The 18479-nt window shown below is 47.6% G+C and overlaps 2 protein-coding genes across 2 annotated transcripts in view; one reads left to right on the top strand and one right to left on the bottom strand.

The window, feature by feature from the left end:
* Positions 1 to 12992, top strand: part of AXDND1 (axonemal dynein light chain domain containing 1) — a gene marked incomplete at its 5' end in the record, with an annotated part of 43488 nt that extends 30496 nt beyond the window's left edge. Inside the window, 6 exons of the mRNA XM_081325530.1 lie at positions 548 to 658; positions 1634 to 1789; positions 3201 to 3338; positions 3739 to 3830; positions 11085 to 11233; positions 12851 to 12992. Of these exons, the coding sequence (XP_081181656.1) occupies positions 548 to 658; positions 1634 to 1789; positions 3201 to 3338; positions 3739 to 3830; positions 11085 to 11233; positions 12851 to 12939 (735 nt within the window). The 3' untranslated portion in view covers positions 12940 to 12992. The remainder of the gene's footprint in view (positions 1 to 547; positions 659 to 1633; positions 1790 to 3200; positions 3339 to 3738; positions 3831 to 11084; positions 11234 to 12850) is intronic.
* A 332-nt stretch (positions 12993 to 13324) lies between these two features.
* NPHS2 (NPHS2 stomatin family member, podocin) overlaps positions 13325 to 18479 on the bottom strand; it is a gene marked incomplete at both ends in the record, with an annotated part of 32775 nt that continues 27620 nt past the window's right edge. The window contains one exon of the mRNA XM_081325529.1: positions 13325 to 13390. Coding sequence (XP_081181655.1) covers positions 13325 to 13390 — 66 coding nt within the window. The remainder of the gene's footprint in view (positions 13391 to 18479) is intronic.

The raw sequence follows: 18479 nt of genomic DNA, 5'->3' as shown, positions 1-18479 counted from the left end.
GAGGTTTGAGCAAACTATGAGTTGATAAAAGGTTTTATTAACAACACATGGCTATTACAAGCAACTGCAAAAAATACTATCAGTTGTGCAATCTACTCACAAAAAACAGCCCTCCCAAATATATATGGGTATTTTCAAAACCTCTCCTTAATCCAGAGACAATTTTGACTGTTTGGATCCAGCATCCAACTACCTGTTCAATTATAATGTCTCCTGCAATTCCACAGACTACAATTATTCCTTATTTATTCTCAAATTTCTAGAAAACTGACACTCAAATTAATGGGCCATCAATAAATCAATGGATTGGAACCAATATACCACCCAGTCAGGTGCTTCATTCAAATTATACACAGTAAGCAGATAAAGTAGACAAATCAAAATGTACAACATAATTTTCAACAATTAATTGCTATAACTGACAACTTCTCAGGAATTTCCTGAGGGGGATCCTGGATGTCCCAAAGAGAAATAGAGGGTACCAAATGACTTTTGTTTGAATTGTCTTGAAAATCACCAAAATATATTCTTTCTTTCTTTTTTTCAGACAGAGTGTCTGGATTGGATTGATACATGCAACCTTCTTTTATCTGAAATGAAGTATTCTCCCACCAAGTTAATTGGCCAAGAGCAGCTCATACATTACTTTGGATCAGAGGTAGTGAAATATGCAAATGAGAGAAAAAGAGTTAAATTTGCAATTTACTTTTTAATTGCAACACTGTTATCTTTCTTTAAGATGGGACGACCATATTTTTAGCTACAAGGGTGAGGACATTTCCAAATTAGGGGCCATCAATACACCCATCCATCTTACAACATACTCTATGTTCTATACAGTACATCCGCAAATACTCCTCCTTGGAGTATATATAGTTGATTACCATCAGCAGGGAATAGCAGAATAAATATAACTATGCATGCAGTAAAACTACCCAGGAACAACTCAGTGTCAGAACCCACCCCAATCCACATCTTAGGAAAGAAGAACTCTTGAAGACAGGATTGTCCAAACAGGAACTTTTACTAAAACGTGGTTGACAGTGGATAATCTAGACAGGATCTGGAAGCTGTCTCACAGATCGATACTTTTAAAGTGTCCCCGAGTAAAACCCCTCCCCTCAGTCCATTTGGTCAGTACCGGATCAGTCAAGTTTCAGGTATCAAAACTCCTCGTGGGAAAAGAGAGCCCCAGTACATTTGCAACATTATTACTTCCTCCCCTTCACATTCCCCTCAGAGATACAAACCAGAATCCCCCCCCCTTCTTTGTTCTTCTTAGTTCAGAAGGTTTCCTGTGATGGCCTCCAGGCAGGCTGAATAAACAACCCTTGTGTCTAAAGGGATAGAGATGGCCAATTAACATCCTGTCTTCTTTTCCTCTCCTTGGGAGTGGCAGAATCCAGTAAGGGGGTGAGATTTAGGTTTGCCCAGATAAGGAGTTAGGAATGAAATATAACTAGATTGTGACACTCAGTAAGGCACTGGCCAGGAACATTGTTTCTGAAAAGTTTTACATTAACCAAAGGATGTCCTTCAAGAACCTGAGAAAACCGAAATCTAGAAAAGTACCAATGAGAACAAAATCTCTGAATGGATTTTCTGGTTACCAGCCTTTCTCTGCTACCTTAAGGTTTTTCAACCAAAACGAAAACTTCCCCCTCACCCTGAGCATACCCTGGAGAGCACTTCTTCGACTCAAGCAGAAGAAACTCTTGTTGAAATCAAGAAAGTGGAGGAAGCAGGTTCTGAGCAAAGCCCAGAAAAGGAGCCCATACTGGAAATACAGGTGACTAGTTCCACTGGAATGTTAGCGCAACTTTTTTTTAAAAGCAAAGTTCTTTTTCTTAGCCAGATTGGAATATAATTAAATAACGGAAGTAAAGCCTGCCAGATAACTTGTGTTTAATGACCTAAGGCGGTATCGATTTTAAAATTTATCTAAAATCCATAAAAAAATTATCTGCTTTTCAAAGTAGATGAAACGTGCTGCTCTGCATTTCATGATGGAAGCAAAGTTATATATCTGATAAGAATTCATCGCTCAGAGAAGCTTGGGAAACTCAGGTTCCATTGAGAGATGTAAAAGTAGTTGACACTAATAGCAGTTCTAAAACTTCATATTGCTGCTGCTGACATATGAACAAGGCTGATTGTATGTCACATAAGCATTTCCTATATGATCATTTTCCTGTAAATACAATCAGATTCTAAGATGCAGTTACATTGCCATTAATATCACTGTGTTAATACTTTGCACAGCTCAGTGATTTTTCTGTGGCTAATCTAAATGTTAATTTGGATGTGTTCGCAATCCAAAACTGTTGCTTGTCATTTCTTTGAGAAAACTTGCAAAAGTTTTTGAAAAGCCTAAGAGAGGGAAAGAGGTGTTTTAAATATAGTTTGGAATAGTCTTGAATAAGCAAGGCCATATATTATACAGTAAGTTGTAGCTTTATTGTGAGTATTCAAAAAAGAAAACCCCTTTCATCAAGTATATGGGCAGAGTTCCTGCTTTAGGGGGAAAAAAATCATCACTGTATTGCATTGTCATCCAGATTTGATTTTAAATGGCATAACTTGCTCAGAGTGGGAATAGTAAGTAATAGCCTAGTAAGGAGCTCTTTTTTCATAGGTGGATAATTGTTTTCAAAGGCAAATTGGTAACCTAAATAAGATTGAAAACATAAATCCCAAATCTTAGGCTACTTCTTTAGGAGCATAATTTTCCCCCCAAATTACAGTACTTTTGATTCTCCTAAAATTATCCTAATAATCTCCTAATTATTATTTATTTTTTTATTTTTATTTTAATTCCATTTATATCCCGCCCTTCTCCGAAGACTCAGGGCGGCTTACAAGCTTAGCAGTAGCCTTCATTCTATGTATATGCCTGCTTATCAGGGCTTTCATACACCCCCCAAGCGGCATTATTACAAAGTCAGCTTAATTGCCCCCAACAATCTGGGTCCTCATTTTACCTACCTCGGAAGGATGGAAGGCTGAGTCAACCTTGAGCCTGGTGGGACGCGAACCTGCACTAATTGCAGGCAGCTGGTGTTACTTAAGGAGGCATTAGCCCACTGCTCCACCAAGGCTATTATGATTTTTGTATACAAAATCTGACCTTCTATGAAGAGTTTGGCTTTCCAAGAAAGAGACAAATATTACACTGCCTGTTTTTTCCTTTTTCTGCGCAGAAAAAGCCATCTGTACCTGGCACTAGCAGTGAAATTCCAGATGAAAGCCCTGAGACTGATCATCAAATGAGATACATTGCCCACGATGCTAATGTGCATTGCAAAACCTTGACCACCGAAAAAATTACAGTTTCAGGGGTATGTATTTATGACTCTCTGCTATGCAAGTTCTTTAAGGATATTAACATGTGAAATGAGCATCTGGATCTAACCCAATTGGAAGATTTTCTGCACAGCCCCCGCTGAAAGTAATGGAAACTATATGAAATCACGGTGGTGCTCTTGTGCAGCTTCTAATCTTTTAAACTGGATTTCTACATGAGAAATGACATGGAGAGTGTTAATGAGACCAGCTTCTTTAGAACTTTTCTGCCTTAGGCAACTAAATTTTTTGATCACAGGTGGACAATAGTTAACGTCGCTAACTTCATACTTGCTCTTTTATTTCAGTGGTCCTAACACTCCATGTAATCTTTGTGCCAAGGCAGTATGTCACTTTCTTTTGCTTGTCATAAAGTACTTGTTCTTTTAATTCTAGAGAGAATTGTATGCCAGCCAGCCAACCACTGAATTCTCTAAAAAGGAATTTCAGATATTAGCTTCATTAGAAATTCTGGAGGAACGGCTCATGTAAGTACAAAAAGGTGATCAAGGGAGATATAGACTTGCCCAGGCTTACTGTTGCCATAGAAATGTTTGATAAAGCTGAGAATCAGACACTTCAAGGTTGCCTTTCTCTACATGTCTATTAATACACATTCCTCCTACGTTTCCTATTCTGCTATCACACTCCCATTGCTCTGAGAATTTACTTTTCTCGCAGATTTAAACCTGTTTGGTGGTTGATATAACATCCAGCTCTGAGGTCTATAGACTTGACAGTTGTGAATTTTCAGAGTACTAATTGCTACATAGATTTGGGATGGTAAGAATCTGAAATCTCTGGTATGTTTTAAGTCAGCCCTTTAGAACATTATGGGAAGAACGGTGGGGGGAGGGCTGCCTTCAAGTCAGTCTGGACAAAACCCTGCAGTTTTCTTGGCAAAGTTTTTAGGAAGGGTTTTGCCTGCTTCCTAGGGCTGAGAAAAAGTGACGGGCTGAAACTCACCCAGCTGGCTTTGTGCCTAAGACAGGGCTAGAATTCACAAGTTTCCCAACTTCTAGCCTTAACCACTACAACAAACTGGTTTTCCAACATAGTGGAGATTTTCCAATATATTTTCCAACATAGTGCCTTCCTTATGTATTAACACAGAATTCTAGGAGTTGAGGAAAATTTCAGGAAATGTCCTCCTGAAGTCTTTCCAAAGGTTCATCATTGTGGCAACACAAAACTAATGGAAGGAGGATAAAGAAACATTAATTCCAAACAATATAAATGTACCATGGAAGAGCTATAAGCTGGATGCTAATACTCTAGAGCCCGTGGGCCAGTTGTATCATACAAAGTTCGCGCCCACCCCAGCGCCGGCAATGCAAAAACAGTCGTGATATGTCACGAGTCACGTGATGTGGAGAGTTTGACACCCGTGCTCTAGAGGAGATAGGGAAGATTGATTGTAGATATTGCAACTGCACTAGATTCACACAGAAAAGAAATGGTTATAATAACTTTACAGCTGGGGAGCAGGGCATTGTGGGCATCCCCCCTGGAATACAATCACCCCAGTAAGCTACAGGAGAAATAGAGATTCCTGATCTGATCGTGAGTCTTGTCCATTTCCAAGATATTTTTTTTCTTTTCTAAGAGAAATTACCGTATATACTTGAGTATAAGCCGACTCGAGTATAAGCCGAGACCCCCAATTTCACCCCCAAAAACTGGGAAAAGTTGTTGACTCGAGTATAAGCCGATCCGCCGTTCTGCAAGCCTCCGCCGCCGGCGGAGGCTGGATCCGCGCTCTGCAAGCCTCTGCCGCCAGCAGAGGCTCGATCCGCCATTTTGCAAGCCTGAATACACAGGAATACCCTGTGTGGCCGCGGCTCTCGGGGAAGCCCTGGCTGTCCGCTTCCTCGCTCCACGCTGCCATTCGGGGCCCGCGCGTTCCCCGGGCAAATCGCGGCGCCCAGCAGGCGAGGAAACACGCCCGCTCCAGTCGCCCCCCCTTCCCTCAGGAGACGCGAAGCAAGTGACCGCCCGGAGCTTACCGAGGACTTGCGCGCGGCCGAGGCTTCGGTGCTTCCAGGATCGCGCGCACCTCTCCCAAGCCGCCGCCGTCCGGAGACCTGCCGAAGTTTGGGGAGGTGCGCGCGCACCTCCCCAAACCTCCCCAAACGTCGGCAGGTCTCCGTTCCTCCGCGCAGACCTGCCGACGTTTGGGGAGGTTTGGGCGCCTCCCCAAACCTCCCCAAACGTCGGCAGGTCTCCGTTCCTCCTGCCGACGTTTGGGGAGGTTTGGGAGCCTCCCCAAACCTCCCCAGGTCTCCGTTCCTCCGCGCAGACCTGCCGACGTTTGGGGAGGTTTGGGCGCCTCCCCAAACCTCCCCAAACGTCGGCAGGTCTCCGTTCCTCCGCGCAGACCTGCCGACGTTTGGGGAGGTTTGGGCGCCTCCCCAAACCTCCCCAAACGTCGGCAGGTCTCCGTTCCTCCTGCCGACGTTTGGGGAGGTTTGGGCGCCTCCCCAAACCTCCCCAGGTCTCCGTTCCTCCGCGCAGACCTGCCGACGTTTGGGGAGGTTTGGGCGCCTCCCCAAACCTCCCCAGGTCTCCGTTCCTCCGCGCAGACCTGCCGATGTTTGGGGAGGTTTGGGCGCCTCCCCAAACCTCCCCAGGTCTCCGTTCCTCCGCGCAGACCTGCCGACGTTTGGGGAGGTTTGGGCGCCTCCCCAAACCTCCCCAGGTCTCCGTTCCTCCTGCCGACGTTTGGGGAGGTTTGGGCACCTCCCCAGGTCTCCGTTCCTCCACGCAGACCTGCCGACGTTTGGGGAGGTTTGGGCGCCTCCCCAAACCTCCCCAGGTCTCCGTTCCTCCGCGCAGACCTGCCGACGTTTGGGAAGGTTTGGGCGCCTCCCCAAACCTCCCCAGGTCTCCGTTCCTCCTGCTGACGTTTGGGGAGGTTTGGGCACCTCCCCAAACCTCCCCAGGTCTCCGTTCCTCCGCGCAGACCTGCCGACGTTTGGGGAGGTTTGGGCGCCTCCCCAAACCTCCCCAGGTCTCCGTTCCTCCGCGCAGACCTGCCGACGTTTGGGGAGGTTTGGGCGCCTCCCCAAACCTCCCCAGGTCTCCGTTCCTCCGCGCAGACCTGCCAACGTTTGGGAAGGTTTGGGCGCCTCCCCAAACGTCGGCAGGTCTGCGCGAGGTTTGGGGAGGTGCCCAAACCTTCCCAAACGTCGGCAGGTCTGCGCGAGGTTTGGGGAGGTGCCCAAACCTTCCCAAACGTCGGCAGGTCTGCGCGGAGGAACGGAGACCTGGGGAGGTTTGGGGAGGCGCCCAAACCTCCCCAAACGTCAGCAGGTCTGCGCGGAGGAACGGAGACCTGGGGAGGTTTGGGGAGGCGCCCAAACCTCCCCAAACGTCGGCAGGAGGAACGGAGACCTGGGGAGGTTTGGGGAGGCGCCCAAACGTCGGCAGGTCTGCGCGGAGGAACGGAGACCTGGGGAGGTTTGGGGAGGCGCCCAAACCTCCCCAAACGTCGGCAGGTCTGCGCGGAGGAACGGAGACCTGGGGAGGTTTGGGGAGGTGCCCAATCCTCCCCAAACGTCGGCAGGAGGAACGGAGACCTGGGGAGGTTTGGGGAGGCGCCCAAACCTCCCCAAATGTCGGCAGGTCTGCGCGGAGGAACAGAGACCTGGGGAGGTTTGGGGAGGTGCCCAATCCTCCCCAAACGTCGGCAGGAGGAACAGAGACCTGGGGAGGTTTGGGGAGGCGCCCAAACCTCCCCAAACGTCGGCAGGTCTGCACGGAGGAACGGAGACCTGGGGAGGTTTGGGGAGGTGCCCAAACCTTCCCAAACGTCGGCAGGAGGAACGGAGACCTGCCGACGTTTGGGGAGGCGCCCAAACCTCCCCAAACGTCGGCAGGTCTGCGCGGAGGAACGGAGACCTGGGGAGGTTTGGGGAGGCGCCCAAACCTCCCCAAACGTCGGCAGGAGGAACGGAGACCTGGGGAGGTTTGGGGAGGCGCCCAAACCTCCCCAAACGTCGGCAGGTCTGCGCGGAGGAACGGAGACCTGGGGAGGTTTGGGGAGGCGCCCAAACCTCCCCAAACGTCGGCAGGAGGAACGGAGACCTGCCGAGGTTTGGGGAGGCGCCCAAACCTCCCCAAATGTCGGCAGGTCTCCGTTCCTCCGCGCCCTGCCTGCCTGCTTCTTTCCGCTGCGGAAAGAAGCAGGCAGGCAGGGCGCGGAGGAACGGAGACCTGCCGTTTGGGGAGGTGCGCGCGCACCTCCCCAAACCTCCCCAAACTTCGGCAGGTCTCGGACGGCGGTGGCTTGGGAGAGGTGCGCGCGATCCCGGAAGCACCAAAGCCTCGGCCGCGCACAAGTCCTCGGTAAGTTTTTTTGTTGACTGGAGTATAAGCCGAAGTGGAATTTTTCAGCCCAAAAAGTGGGCTGAAAAATTCGGCTTATACTCAAGTATATACGGTATATGAGAAGAATGTTTATAAATCAAAATGCCTTTTGCATTACTGCATGCAATCTGCATTAGAAAGGGCCCGCACCTCCCCAAACCTCCCCAAACGTCGGCAGGTCTCCGTTCCTCCGCGCAGACCTGCCGACGTTTGGGGAGGTTTGGGCGCCTCCCCAAACCTCCCCAAACGTCGGCAGGTCTCCGTTCCTCCTGCCGACGTTTGGGGAGGTTTGGGAGCCTCCCCAAACCTCCCCAGGTCTCCGTTCCTCCGCGCAGACCTGCCGACGTTTGGGGAGGTTTGGGCGCCTCCCCAAACCTCCCCAAACGTCGGCAGGTCTCCGTTCCTCCGCGCAGACCTGCCGACGTTTGGGGAGGTTTGGGCGCCTCCCCAAACCTCCCCAAACGTCGGCAGGTCTCCGTTCCTCCTGCCGACGTTTGGGGAGGTTTGGGCGCCTCCCCAAACCTCCCCAGGTCTCCGTTCCTCCACGCAGACCTGCCGACGTTTGGGGAGGTTTGGGCGCCTCCCCAAACCTCCCCAGGTCTCCGTTCCTCCGCGCAGACCTGCCGATGTTTGGGGAGGTTTGGGCGCCTCCCCAAACCTCCCCAGGTCTCCGTTCCTCCGCGCAGACCTGCCGACGTTTGGGGAGGTTTGGGCGCCTCCCCAAACCTCCCCAGGTCTCCGTTCCTCCTGCCGACGTTTGGGGAGGTTTGGGCACCTCCCCAGGTCTCCGTTCCTCCACGCAGACCTGCCGACGTTTGGGGAGGTTTGGGCGCCTCCCCAAACCTCCCCAGGTCTCCGTTCCTCCGCGCAGACCTGCCGACGTTTGGGAAGGTTTGGGCGCCTCCCCAAACCTCCCCAGGTCTCCGTTCCTCCTGCTGACGTTTGGGGAGGTTTGGGCACCTCCCCAAACCTCCCCAGGTCTCCGTTCCTCCGCGCAGACCTGCCGACGTTTGGGGAGGTTTGGGCGCCTCCCCAAACCTCCCCAGGTCTCCGTTCCTCCGCGCAGACCTGCCGACGTTTGGGGAGGTTTGGGCGCCTCCCCAAACCTCCCCAGGTCTCCGTTCCTCCGCGCAGACCTGCCAACGTTTGGGAAGGTTTGGGCGCCTCCCCAAACGTCGGCAGGTCTGCGCGAGGTTTGGGGAGGTGCCCAAACCTTCCCAAACGTCGGCAGGTCTGCGCGAGGTTTGGGGAGGTGCCCAAACCTTCCCAAACGTCGGCAGGTCTGCGCGGAGGAACGGAGACCTGGGGAGGTTTGGGGAGGCGCCCAAACCTCCCCAAACGTCGGCAGGTCTGCGCGGAGGAACGGAGACCTGGGGAGGTTTGGGGAGGTGCCCAATCCTCCCCAAACGTCGGCAGGAGGAACGGAGACCTGGGGAGGTTTGGGGAGGCGCCCAAACCTCCCCAAACGTCGGCAGGTCTGCGCGGAGGAACGGAGACCTGGGGAGGTTTGGGGAGGCGCCCAAACCTCCCCAAACGTCGGCAGGAGGAACGGAGACCTGGGGAGGTTTGGGGAGGCGCCCAAATGTCGGCAGGTCTGCGCGGAGGAACGGAGACCTGGGGAGGTTTGGGGAGGCGCCCAAACCTCCCCAAACGTCGGCAGGTCTGCGCGGAGGAACGGAGACCTGGGGAGGTTTGGGGAGGTGCCCAATCCTCCCCAAACGTCGGCAGGAGGAACAGAGACCTGGGGAGGTTTGGGGAGGCGCCCAAACCTCCCCAAATGTCGGCAGGTCTGCGCGGAGGAACGGAGACCTGGGGAGGTTTGGGGAGGTGCCCAATCCTCCCCAAACGTCGGCAGGAGGAACAGAGACCTGGGGAGGTTTGGGGAGGCGCCCAAACCTCCCCAAACGTCGGCAGGTCTGCGCGGAGGAACGGAGACCTGGGGAGGTTTGGGGAGGTGCCCAAACCTTCCCAAACGTCGGCAGGAGGAACGGAGACCTGCCGACGTTTGGGGAGGCGCCCAAACCTCCCCAAACGTCGGCAGGTCTGCGCGGAGGAACGGAGACCTGGGGAGGTTTGGGGAGGCGCCCAAACCTCCCCAAACGTCGGCAGGAGGAACGGAGACATGCTGACGTTTGGGGAGGTTTGGGGAGGCGCCCAAACCTCCCCAAACTTCGGCAGGTCTGCGTGGAGGAACGGAGACCTGGGGAGGTTTGGGGAGGCGCCCAAACCTCCCCAAACGTCGGCAGGAGGAACGGAGACCTGGGGAGGTTTGGGGAGGCGCCCAAACCTCCCCAAACGTCGGCAGGTCTGCGCGGAGGAACGGAGACCTGGGGAGGTTTGGGGAGGCGCCCAAACCTCCCCAAACGTCGGCAGGAGGAACGGAGACCTGCCGAGGTTTGGGGAGGCGCCCAAACCTCCCCAAACGTCGGCAGGTCTCCGTTCCTCCGCGCCCTGCCTGCCTGCTTCTTTCCGCTGCGGAAAGAAGCAGGCAGGCAGGGCGTGGAGGAACGGAGACCTGCCGTTTGGGGAGGTGCGCGCGCACCTCCCCAAACCTCCCCAAACTTCGGCAGGTCTCGGACGGCGGTGGCTTGGGAGAGGTGCGCGCGATCCCGGAAGCACCAAAGCCTCGGCCGCGCACAAGTCCTCGGTAAGTTTTTTTGTTGACTGGAGTATAAGCCGAAGTGGAATTTTTCAGCCCAAAAAGTGGGCTGAAAAATTCGGCTTATACTCAAGTATATACGGTATATGAGAAGAATGTTTATAAATCAAAATGCCTTTTGCATTACTGCATGCAATCTGCATTAGAAAGGGCCCGCCCCCAGCTGACAAAAAAGACATCTGAAAATCCTCATAATGTCTCTTGAATATTCTACAGCACAACGCACTGAAATAAGTTTCAGTTAGATTTACATGCAAAAATGTTCTTAGAGTTTCTATAAATTAGATTAGCAATGCATGATAATCATGTACATCTTAAATCCATCTTTGCCTCTGTCAGATATGAACTGGGCTAGGCAGGAGAAGGTAGGAAAATTCTACTCAGTTTATCTCTTTAAGCCATTTTTCCTCAGCCTACTTTGTTACTTGAAATGAGCTGGAGAGAGAGAAAACTTTTAAATAAAGTAAGGAGAGGAGGTTATGCCATTTTATCCACATTCATCTTTGTGAGAAGCAGGCTTCCATTATTCTCATCCACATGGCAAATACATGCTTAAGGGTATGTTCATGTCTTGTTTGGCCATTTTTCAGACAAAAAAAATGTCTTGGACTGGCCTTGATGCCTCCCATTCTGATTGAGTTTCCATTAATTTTACCTAGTTGGTCTTTATACTTGGTATATTAACTCCTTGCTATCTTGGCTTCTTTTCTTTTAGAGATGCTGAGAAACGAGCCCAGGAGGCTGAGGAAAAATCAGAAGCCCTTCATGAGGAGTTGGAGGAAGCTCTGAGGAAACTCCAGGATATGGAAGATGAGGAACCAGATGTTAAAGATTTTGGCAAAAAGGCAGAAAAATCTGAAGCAGGTACGATTAAAACCTCAAAGATGGCATTTTAAATTTCTAAAAGAAATACAAACCATTTAATACATTCCTCTTTTAGGCCTTCAAAACTTCTGAGGTTTGTGGCCAAATACATCTGTAAGGCAATAGCTTGGAGATGGCATAATGAGTTATTGTGATAATTTCTGGTGTATATACTTTTATGATGTATATGGAAGGACTCACTGGAGAAGAGCCTAATGCTGGGAAAAATTGAGGGCAATAGAAGAAGGGCAAGACAGAGAATGAGGTGGCTGGATGGAGTCACTGAAGCAGTAGGCGTGAGCTTAAATGGACTCCAGAAGATGATAGAGGACAGGAAGGCCTGGAGGAACGTCATCCATGGGGTCACGATGGGTCGGACACGACTTTGCAACTAACAACAAATTTTAGAATTGAGATTCAACTGAAATAGATTGCATGAAATAGTTTTAAAAGCTAATATGAGAATATCGAAAATGTTTTATTTTTACTCCCATCTTTTTGGATATATTACGTTGTTTGTTTTAGCCATAGTTTGCTGAATAATGATTAGAATCACACACAATTGCAGAGCTCTGTGACATGGCCTACAATTCAAATAACTGTCAGACAACATTATGGGAAAACATGATGGGTTAGAGTGATAAGTGAATCTTGTGTCTCTATGTTCCCCATCAAATAAGGCCTCTTTGAAGGGCTGGAATAATTTTACAGGCTTAAGTAGAAAAAAAAGAACATCAGCTACATTTCTTCCTACTTCTGTTTTTGCTTTGTCCTGGGCTTGTGCTTTTTTTTTAAATTTCTCCTCCCCTCACAGCCAAGCTTTCAGGCAGTGAGACTGGATGTACTTCTATTCTGGGGATAAAGCTTACTCCTAAGGAGGCAGGTGTTTTCTGTTCACCATTCATGTTTTACACCAACACCAATAACAACCACATTATTCAGCAAAAAACGAAGAGGTATGTTCATTCCACAAGATGCTTTCGACCTCTCCTTCCCAAATCATGTGCTCCGTTTTAGAATACCTTCAGCCCATTTCATCTGGTTATACTGTACTGTCAGATGTAACTTGTAAATGTTACCTAATGTATGGAGAAAGGAGTAAAGATGTACTGGTGACGCACCCCATAAAAAGCTTCAGGCAAATCACGGAGACAAAATAATCTTTTGAGTATATCGATATTAAACATCTAAATCAATAAAGGGCTCACAGCCACTGGCTCTTACAGTGATTTATTGGTAGTCCTTGATTTTTTACCTCAGTTGGGACCAGGATTTGTTGCTAAGCAAGATGGTGAGTGACGGTTGATTTTACAAACTTTTTTTGCCACATTTAAGCGAATCAATGCAGTTGTTAAACGAATCCAGCTTCCTTCATTGACTTTGTGGGAAGCTGGATGGGAAGGTGGAAAATTGTGACCAAAGGATCCTTGCCTCTGCCTCCTTTTTTTTCAATTGACTTTTTTTTTAAAAAAAAAAACTTTTGGGGACTGCGGGTATGCCACCCTTGTGCACTTTTATAGCTCAGAGATCTGCGCAGATGGACAGCTATGGACTATCCAATCTTTTTTTCCCCTGCTATAAGGATTATTTAATACTTCCAATTATCTTCTATTGCAGAAATCTCTCACAAGAAATCATCTGATAAAGCTGGTCATTCTAAAGCATCCACTCCCCGACCTAAGAAATCCCCTAAACCCAAGCGCTGAAGAAGAGTGTGGCTGCAAGAAATCCTTTGGCTCCTGATAGTTGTTACAGTATAATTTTGGCCACAGTGTGAGCACTGCCCATCCCTGAAATAAAAAAAAATTACAATTGCAATTCTTCTGGTTGTATTAATAAGCTACAGGGACAGGAGTTAAATGAAGATTCTGAAATTGTTTCTCATCTTTATTTATTTAGAAAATCATCAACATCTAATTTAGCCTTGTTCTGTCATTTTTAGATGCATGCCTACAGAAAGTGCAGATTGGGTTAAGAATATCTTCTGGGCAGCTTTTATTATGCCCGGTTTGCATTATATAATAGATGTTTTGTAGTATCTTATAGCATGCAGGATGCAGTATCATGTTTTGCACAATCTCTTTGCCTTTCTCAAAGCCTCTTGAGAGTGAGGGGTATCAGCACTGCATCCCACCAGCCTTGTTTTGGGAAGATGGCCTTGAAAAATTAGGGGAAATGAGGCTTTTTAGGAAAAGAAAAAAAAGGAAAGCATTCATTCACGAGCCAGAAAACTGTCATTTCCATTCTGCCAAAGAGAAAAGTTTTATATATCTTGTTTTGAGTGATATACTTTCAGACCCCTGAGGTATTACTTCATGGGTTTAAAAGTATTTTGATTTTTTTTAACTAACTGGTGTTGCTTCACATGTAACTAGTACAGTAACTTTTGGGCACAAATAACACCTACAGAGTCATACATTAGTGAATTATCTCCCATATTAATCAATAGTAGAGTGAACATGACAAGATCCAGGCTAGCCCCAGTCAGGGACAGTCAATCTTTTTCAGCCCAGCCTGACTAGCAACATCATGAAAGGGAGTCCACAGATGGATCCAACCGGGTAGAAAATTTTCCTTACAAGTACAAATCCACCATTTGGCTTGAAAAACTGAATTATATGCCAGTGGTGATAATTCCTCCCCACTAAACTGCTAAAGCACATGGGGACTGATCGATTCCACATACTGTTTGGATGAAATGGATTTCCCAGAGTCTCCTCAGTTAAAATTTAGATCTGGTCTTGCATCAAAGCATCATTTCAAAGGGATAGGGCAGGAATTCTCTTAGAACTCTCAGTGGTTTTCAGTAAGTTCTTAACTTACCAATGGACCTTCTGAAGAAATTTTTAAATCCAGTATGGGTTTACAGATATCCATTTTCCTTTCTAGCAGAAAAAAAGGCTTGGGGAAGCTGAGGCTTGGGGAAGCTGCTTTGCTTTATTTGTGTCAGCAGGCATGTACCTCTGTTTGAGATGCAAATGTATATTCACGTATCTCAGCTGCCAGTTGCTGTCTGGTGTGAGGAGCTGGCAGGCAGGCTGTGACGTTGAATGTAGAAGTGGGAACTTTTCTGTCTTATTCGCTGTAAGTGTGGTATACAAGACTGATAAATAAATGAATGAACATGGGACTAATTTAGAAACTGACCTGAAAACTGAAAGATAGCCTGCCATTGAATGAGAAGGCTCCATTTCAGCTTAGTTGAGACACAGAAATCCCTTTATTAATGAAACTCAATCAGGACATATTTGAAGGAAAAGAACACGTGTACAGTATGTTTGCTCTTACAAGCACCTTTGGTGAGCTCTTCTCTTGTAATGCTTCAACTCCTCTCAGGAAGCAAAGCTGGAGAAATTATCACCCAGCATAGTCTATGCTGATTTTAGCTTTCTTTTTAAAGTCAAAAGGGAAAGGCAGGTTTCAAATTAGTTTAACTGACTGTCTCTCCCTCTCTCCAGATGTATCTTCTCTAACCTTTTAAAATTAAATTAGAAAAGAAAGACTAAATCACAAAACAATGGAATCACCTGACAACCTGTTGGAATGTCTCTCATCCTGCTGATGCTGTCAGATCCAGTTGTCTCAATAAAGCAATGAAAAGACGGACAGGGATGTCCAACTTTGGCAACTTTTAAGAAGGGACGTCCAACCTTGGCAATTTTAAGACTTTATGAAGTTCATAAGTCTTAAAATTGCCAAGGTTGGACATCCCTTGTCTAGAATAAGCCTTGAGAAATCATTATACTAAAGAATCTCCTTATTTCCCCTTCTCTGAGCCTACTATGGAGAAGGAAACCAACTTCCTCCTTTTCTTCTTTCAGCCTGACACCTTAATAATGAGTTCCTAAACAAGTCATCCTGAACTGAGGAATTGGTTTAGTTTTTAGATTGCTTTTATTTTCCAAAGAAGAGAGAAAAAGATGCTCATTGGTATCCTAGTTTGGAGAGAAGGAAAGACTCTTGCCAGTCAGGAGGCACACTCGCCCTTGCTGTTCAACTGTGCCATTTTACCCAACCTTTGTCTTTCATTCCATCTCTTCCTTTTGTTAAATGAACTAAGATGACTTCTGTTAGGTTCGAATAGACGATCGACACCGTGAGGTTTAGTGCAAGAACGTTTATTAACACATGCATAAGTCAACTGCCGATTAACCGTTTAACTTCCCCTTATATAGTCTGCTACATTCAACAGTGGCCAATCCCCAGCCCGGAAACTCCCGCCTAAATTGCATCAACCAATAATTGCACTCAGAGTTTCCCGCTTCTAGGAAGGCCCATTTAATTAATCTACAGACACAACACCCCTTCCCCCCCACTAATGTTATTTATTAACATAGTCTTTCAAATATAATGGTGGCTTGTGAACCCTGGTAGGGTATCTATTACTCTTGTTGGCAACCGTCTCATTTGCTGTCTGGCCATTGGCAATTGTCCCAGGTGTTTGGGCCATCGGCTCTGATAGCACAATATTAGTGTTTTGTTGTTGTTGTGTTTTGTTTTGTTGTTGTTGAGTTTGTTGTTGTGCTGGACCTCTATGAGATACACTAGAGCTACCCACTGGAAACAACTCCCAATCCTCATTGCCCTGCTGAGGCACTGCGCTTGGTAGCCTGGGTTGCGTTTCTACTCCTACCTCTCCGTCCCCAGTAGTTGTAAAGCTAGGGAGGTCAGGATTGAATGTGACATCCCGGGACTGTGTGAATTGGCCCACATCATTTTGCACAATTTCTGGGGCCCTTTTCCTTAATTGGTCGATATGTCTCTTAATTACTCTATTCCCTTCCCCCTCAATAGTGTAAGATAACGGCCCCGTGACGTCAATGACCACTCCCGGTACCCATTTGTCTCCCGGACCATAGTTCCTGGCCCAAACTAAGTCCCCGATGTTGAGAGACCGGGTTGGTATAGCCGCCTCAACTTCTGTAGGTAGTCTATCTGGGTGAAGTCTGTCCAGCTTTGTTGTTAATCTTCTTCCTCACCTCATCTCAGCCGGGCTCTTCCCTGTAGCTGTGCACGGTGTAGTATGCTGTGACAGAAGGAATTGTGCCAATCTCTGTTGCCAGTTGCCGCGGATGATTCGTTTCAGAGCGTCTTTTGTTGTTCGGACGTTGCGTTCAGCCAAGCCATTGGTGGACGGGTGAAAGGGTGCCGAAGTCGAGTGCCTAATCCAATTGGCCTTGAGGAAATCCTGAAATTCAGCAGAGGTGAATTGGGGCCCATTGTCAGAGACAATCACGTCAGGTAACCCATGGGTGGCAAAGAGGCCCCTTAAACCCTGAATTGTTTTAGCTGAAGACATGGATTTAACAGGCACAACCTCCAACCACCGGGAAAAGCTGTCTACCACAACTAGGAATGTTAGGCCTTGAAATGGCCCAGCAAAATCAATATGAATGCGTGACCAAGGATTCCTAGCTGCCTCCCACTTGTGAGTTGTTGTGTGAGCCAGTTCCGGCCTAGATCGTTGACATAGATAACACCCAGCTACGCACTCTTCAATTGCTGTGTCTAACCCAGGCCACCACAAATGGCTTCTAGCTAGAGCCTTCATGCGTACGATACCCGGGTGACCTTCGTGTAATTCAGCTAATACTGACTTCCTATGAGTTTCAGGGATTACCACTCGGCTGCCCCACAACAAGCATCCTAAATGAGATGATAATTCATCTTTTCTCCTAAAATAAGGTGTGAATTTAGGGTCTGGATTTTTGGTGGGCCAACCCCCTTGAACCCAGGCTGAAATTCTGTTAAGTATTAGATCTTTCTTAGTGGCCGCTGCAATGTCCTTTGCAGTTAATGGGCATTCAGGTATTTCATGTAATGACAAAATCTGGCCCGCTGGTGCAGGATCCCCCTCAGTGTCAGTTAGGGGCAATCTGCTTAAGGCATCAGCATGGCCCATTTCTTTGCCTGGTCTATGTTTTAGGGAGAACGAGTATGCTGACAGGAATATAGACCACCTAAGCATCCTAGGGGACATGATCTGAGGTGTCTGCTTATCCGTAGTAAACAATCCCAACAAGGGTTTATGGTCAGTGTAAATGGTAAAGTTCCTACCATAAAGGTAATCATGAAACTTTTTTACACCTGCCACTATTGCTAAGGCTTCCCTATCAATTTGGGCATAATTCCTTTCAGCTTTTGTAAGCGTCCTGGAATAATATGCAATTGGCTTTTGTTGACCCTTGTCATCCATATGGCTGATGACAGCCCCGACACCATAAGGTGAAGCATCACACGCTAAATAAATTGGCTCATTTTCAATAAAGTGTGTAACAGTGGAATGGCTAGACAAAATGTCCTTTAACGTTTGAAAACTGATTCTATGTTTTTCCTGCCATTGCCAAGGGTTTTTTTTTTGTCTAAAAGCCTATGTAATGGTTCAGCAATTGCAGCTTTATGTGGTAAAAATGTATGATAAAAATTAACTAATCCTAAAAAGGCTTGTAACTCCGCCTTGTTCTTTGGTTCAGGTGCCAATTTAATTGCTTTAATTTTTTCAGCTGTTGGGTGAATGCCCTTCTTATCAATTCTAAATCCCAAAAATTCTGTTGATTTAACTCCAATAAAACATTTTTCCCTTTTTAATTTAAGTCCTGCAGCTCTAATTTTCCCCAATACCTGTTCCAACCGGTCAGCTAAGATCTCTTCAGTTTTTCCAGCAATCAGGACATCATCAAAGTAAGGGCATACACCAGGTATGCCCTTTAAGGTCCTCTCCATCACCTCCTGAAAGATGCCTGGAGCTGCTGCAATTCCAAATTGAAGCCTGTGAACTCGAAACGCCCCCTTGTGGGTAACAATCGTTTGGGCCTCGGCGGCTTCCTTAGACACGGTAAGCTGTAAATACGCCTGCGCCAAGTCGAGCTTGGCAAAGATGGCGCCGTCCTGGATCATCGCGAGGACCTGCTTCACCGTTGGGACGGGGTAAGCGTGTTTTTTCATTCCTAAATTTAGAGTGGCTTTATAATCGGCACAAATCCTCACATCCCCATTAGGTTTAAGGGGTGTGACGATTGGTGTCTCCCACAGGCCTCCCTCGACCGGTTCTAGCACGCCTTGGCCTACAAGCTTATCAAGCTCGGCCTCGATTTTTTGTTTAAGGGCAAAAGGTACCCTCCGGGCCTTCAATCTAATGGGTTTTACTGCTGGGTCCAAATTAAAATTAATGGGGGGGCCTTTGTATTTACCTAAAGATCCATCAAATACGTCTGCGAATTCATCGCAAACAGATTTAATTTTAATT

This window comes from Vipera berus, assembly GCF_964194415.1.
Source record: "Vipera berus genome assembly, chromosome: 3".
Taxonomy (NCBI): Eukaryota; Metazoa; Chordata; class Lepidosauria; order Squamata; family Viperidae; genus Vipera; species Vipera berus.
This window is presented reverse-complemented; position numbering and strand designations above follow the sequence as displayed.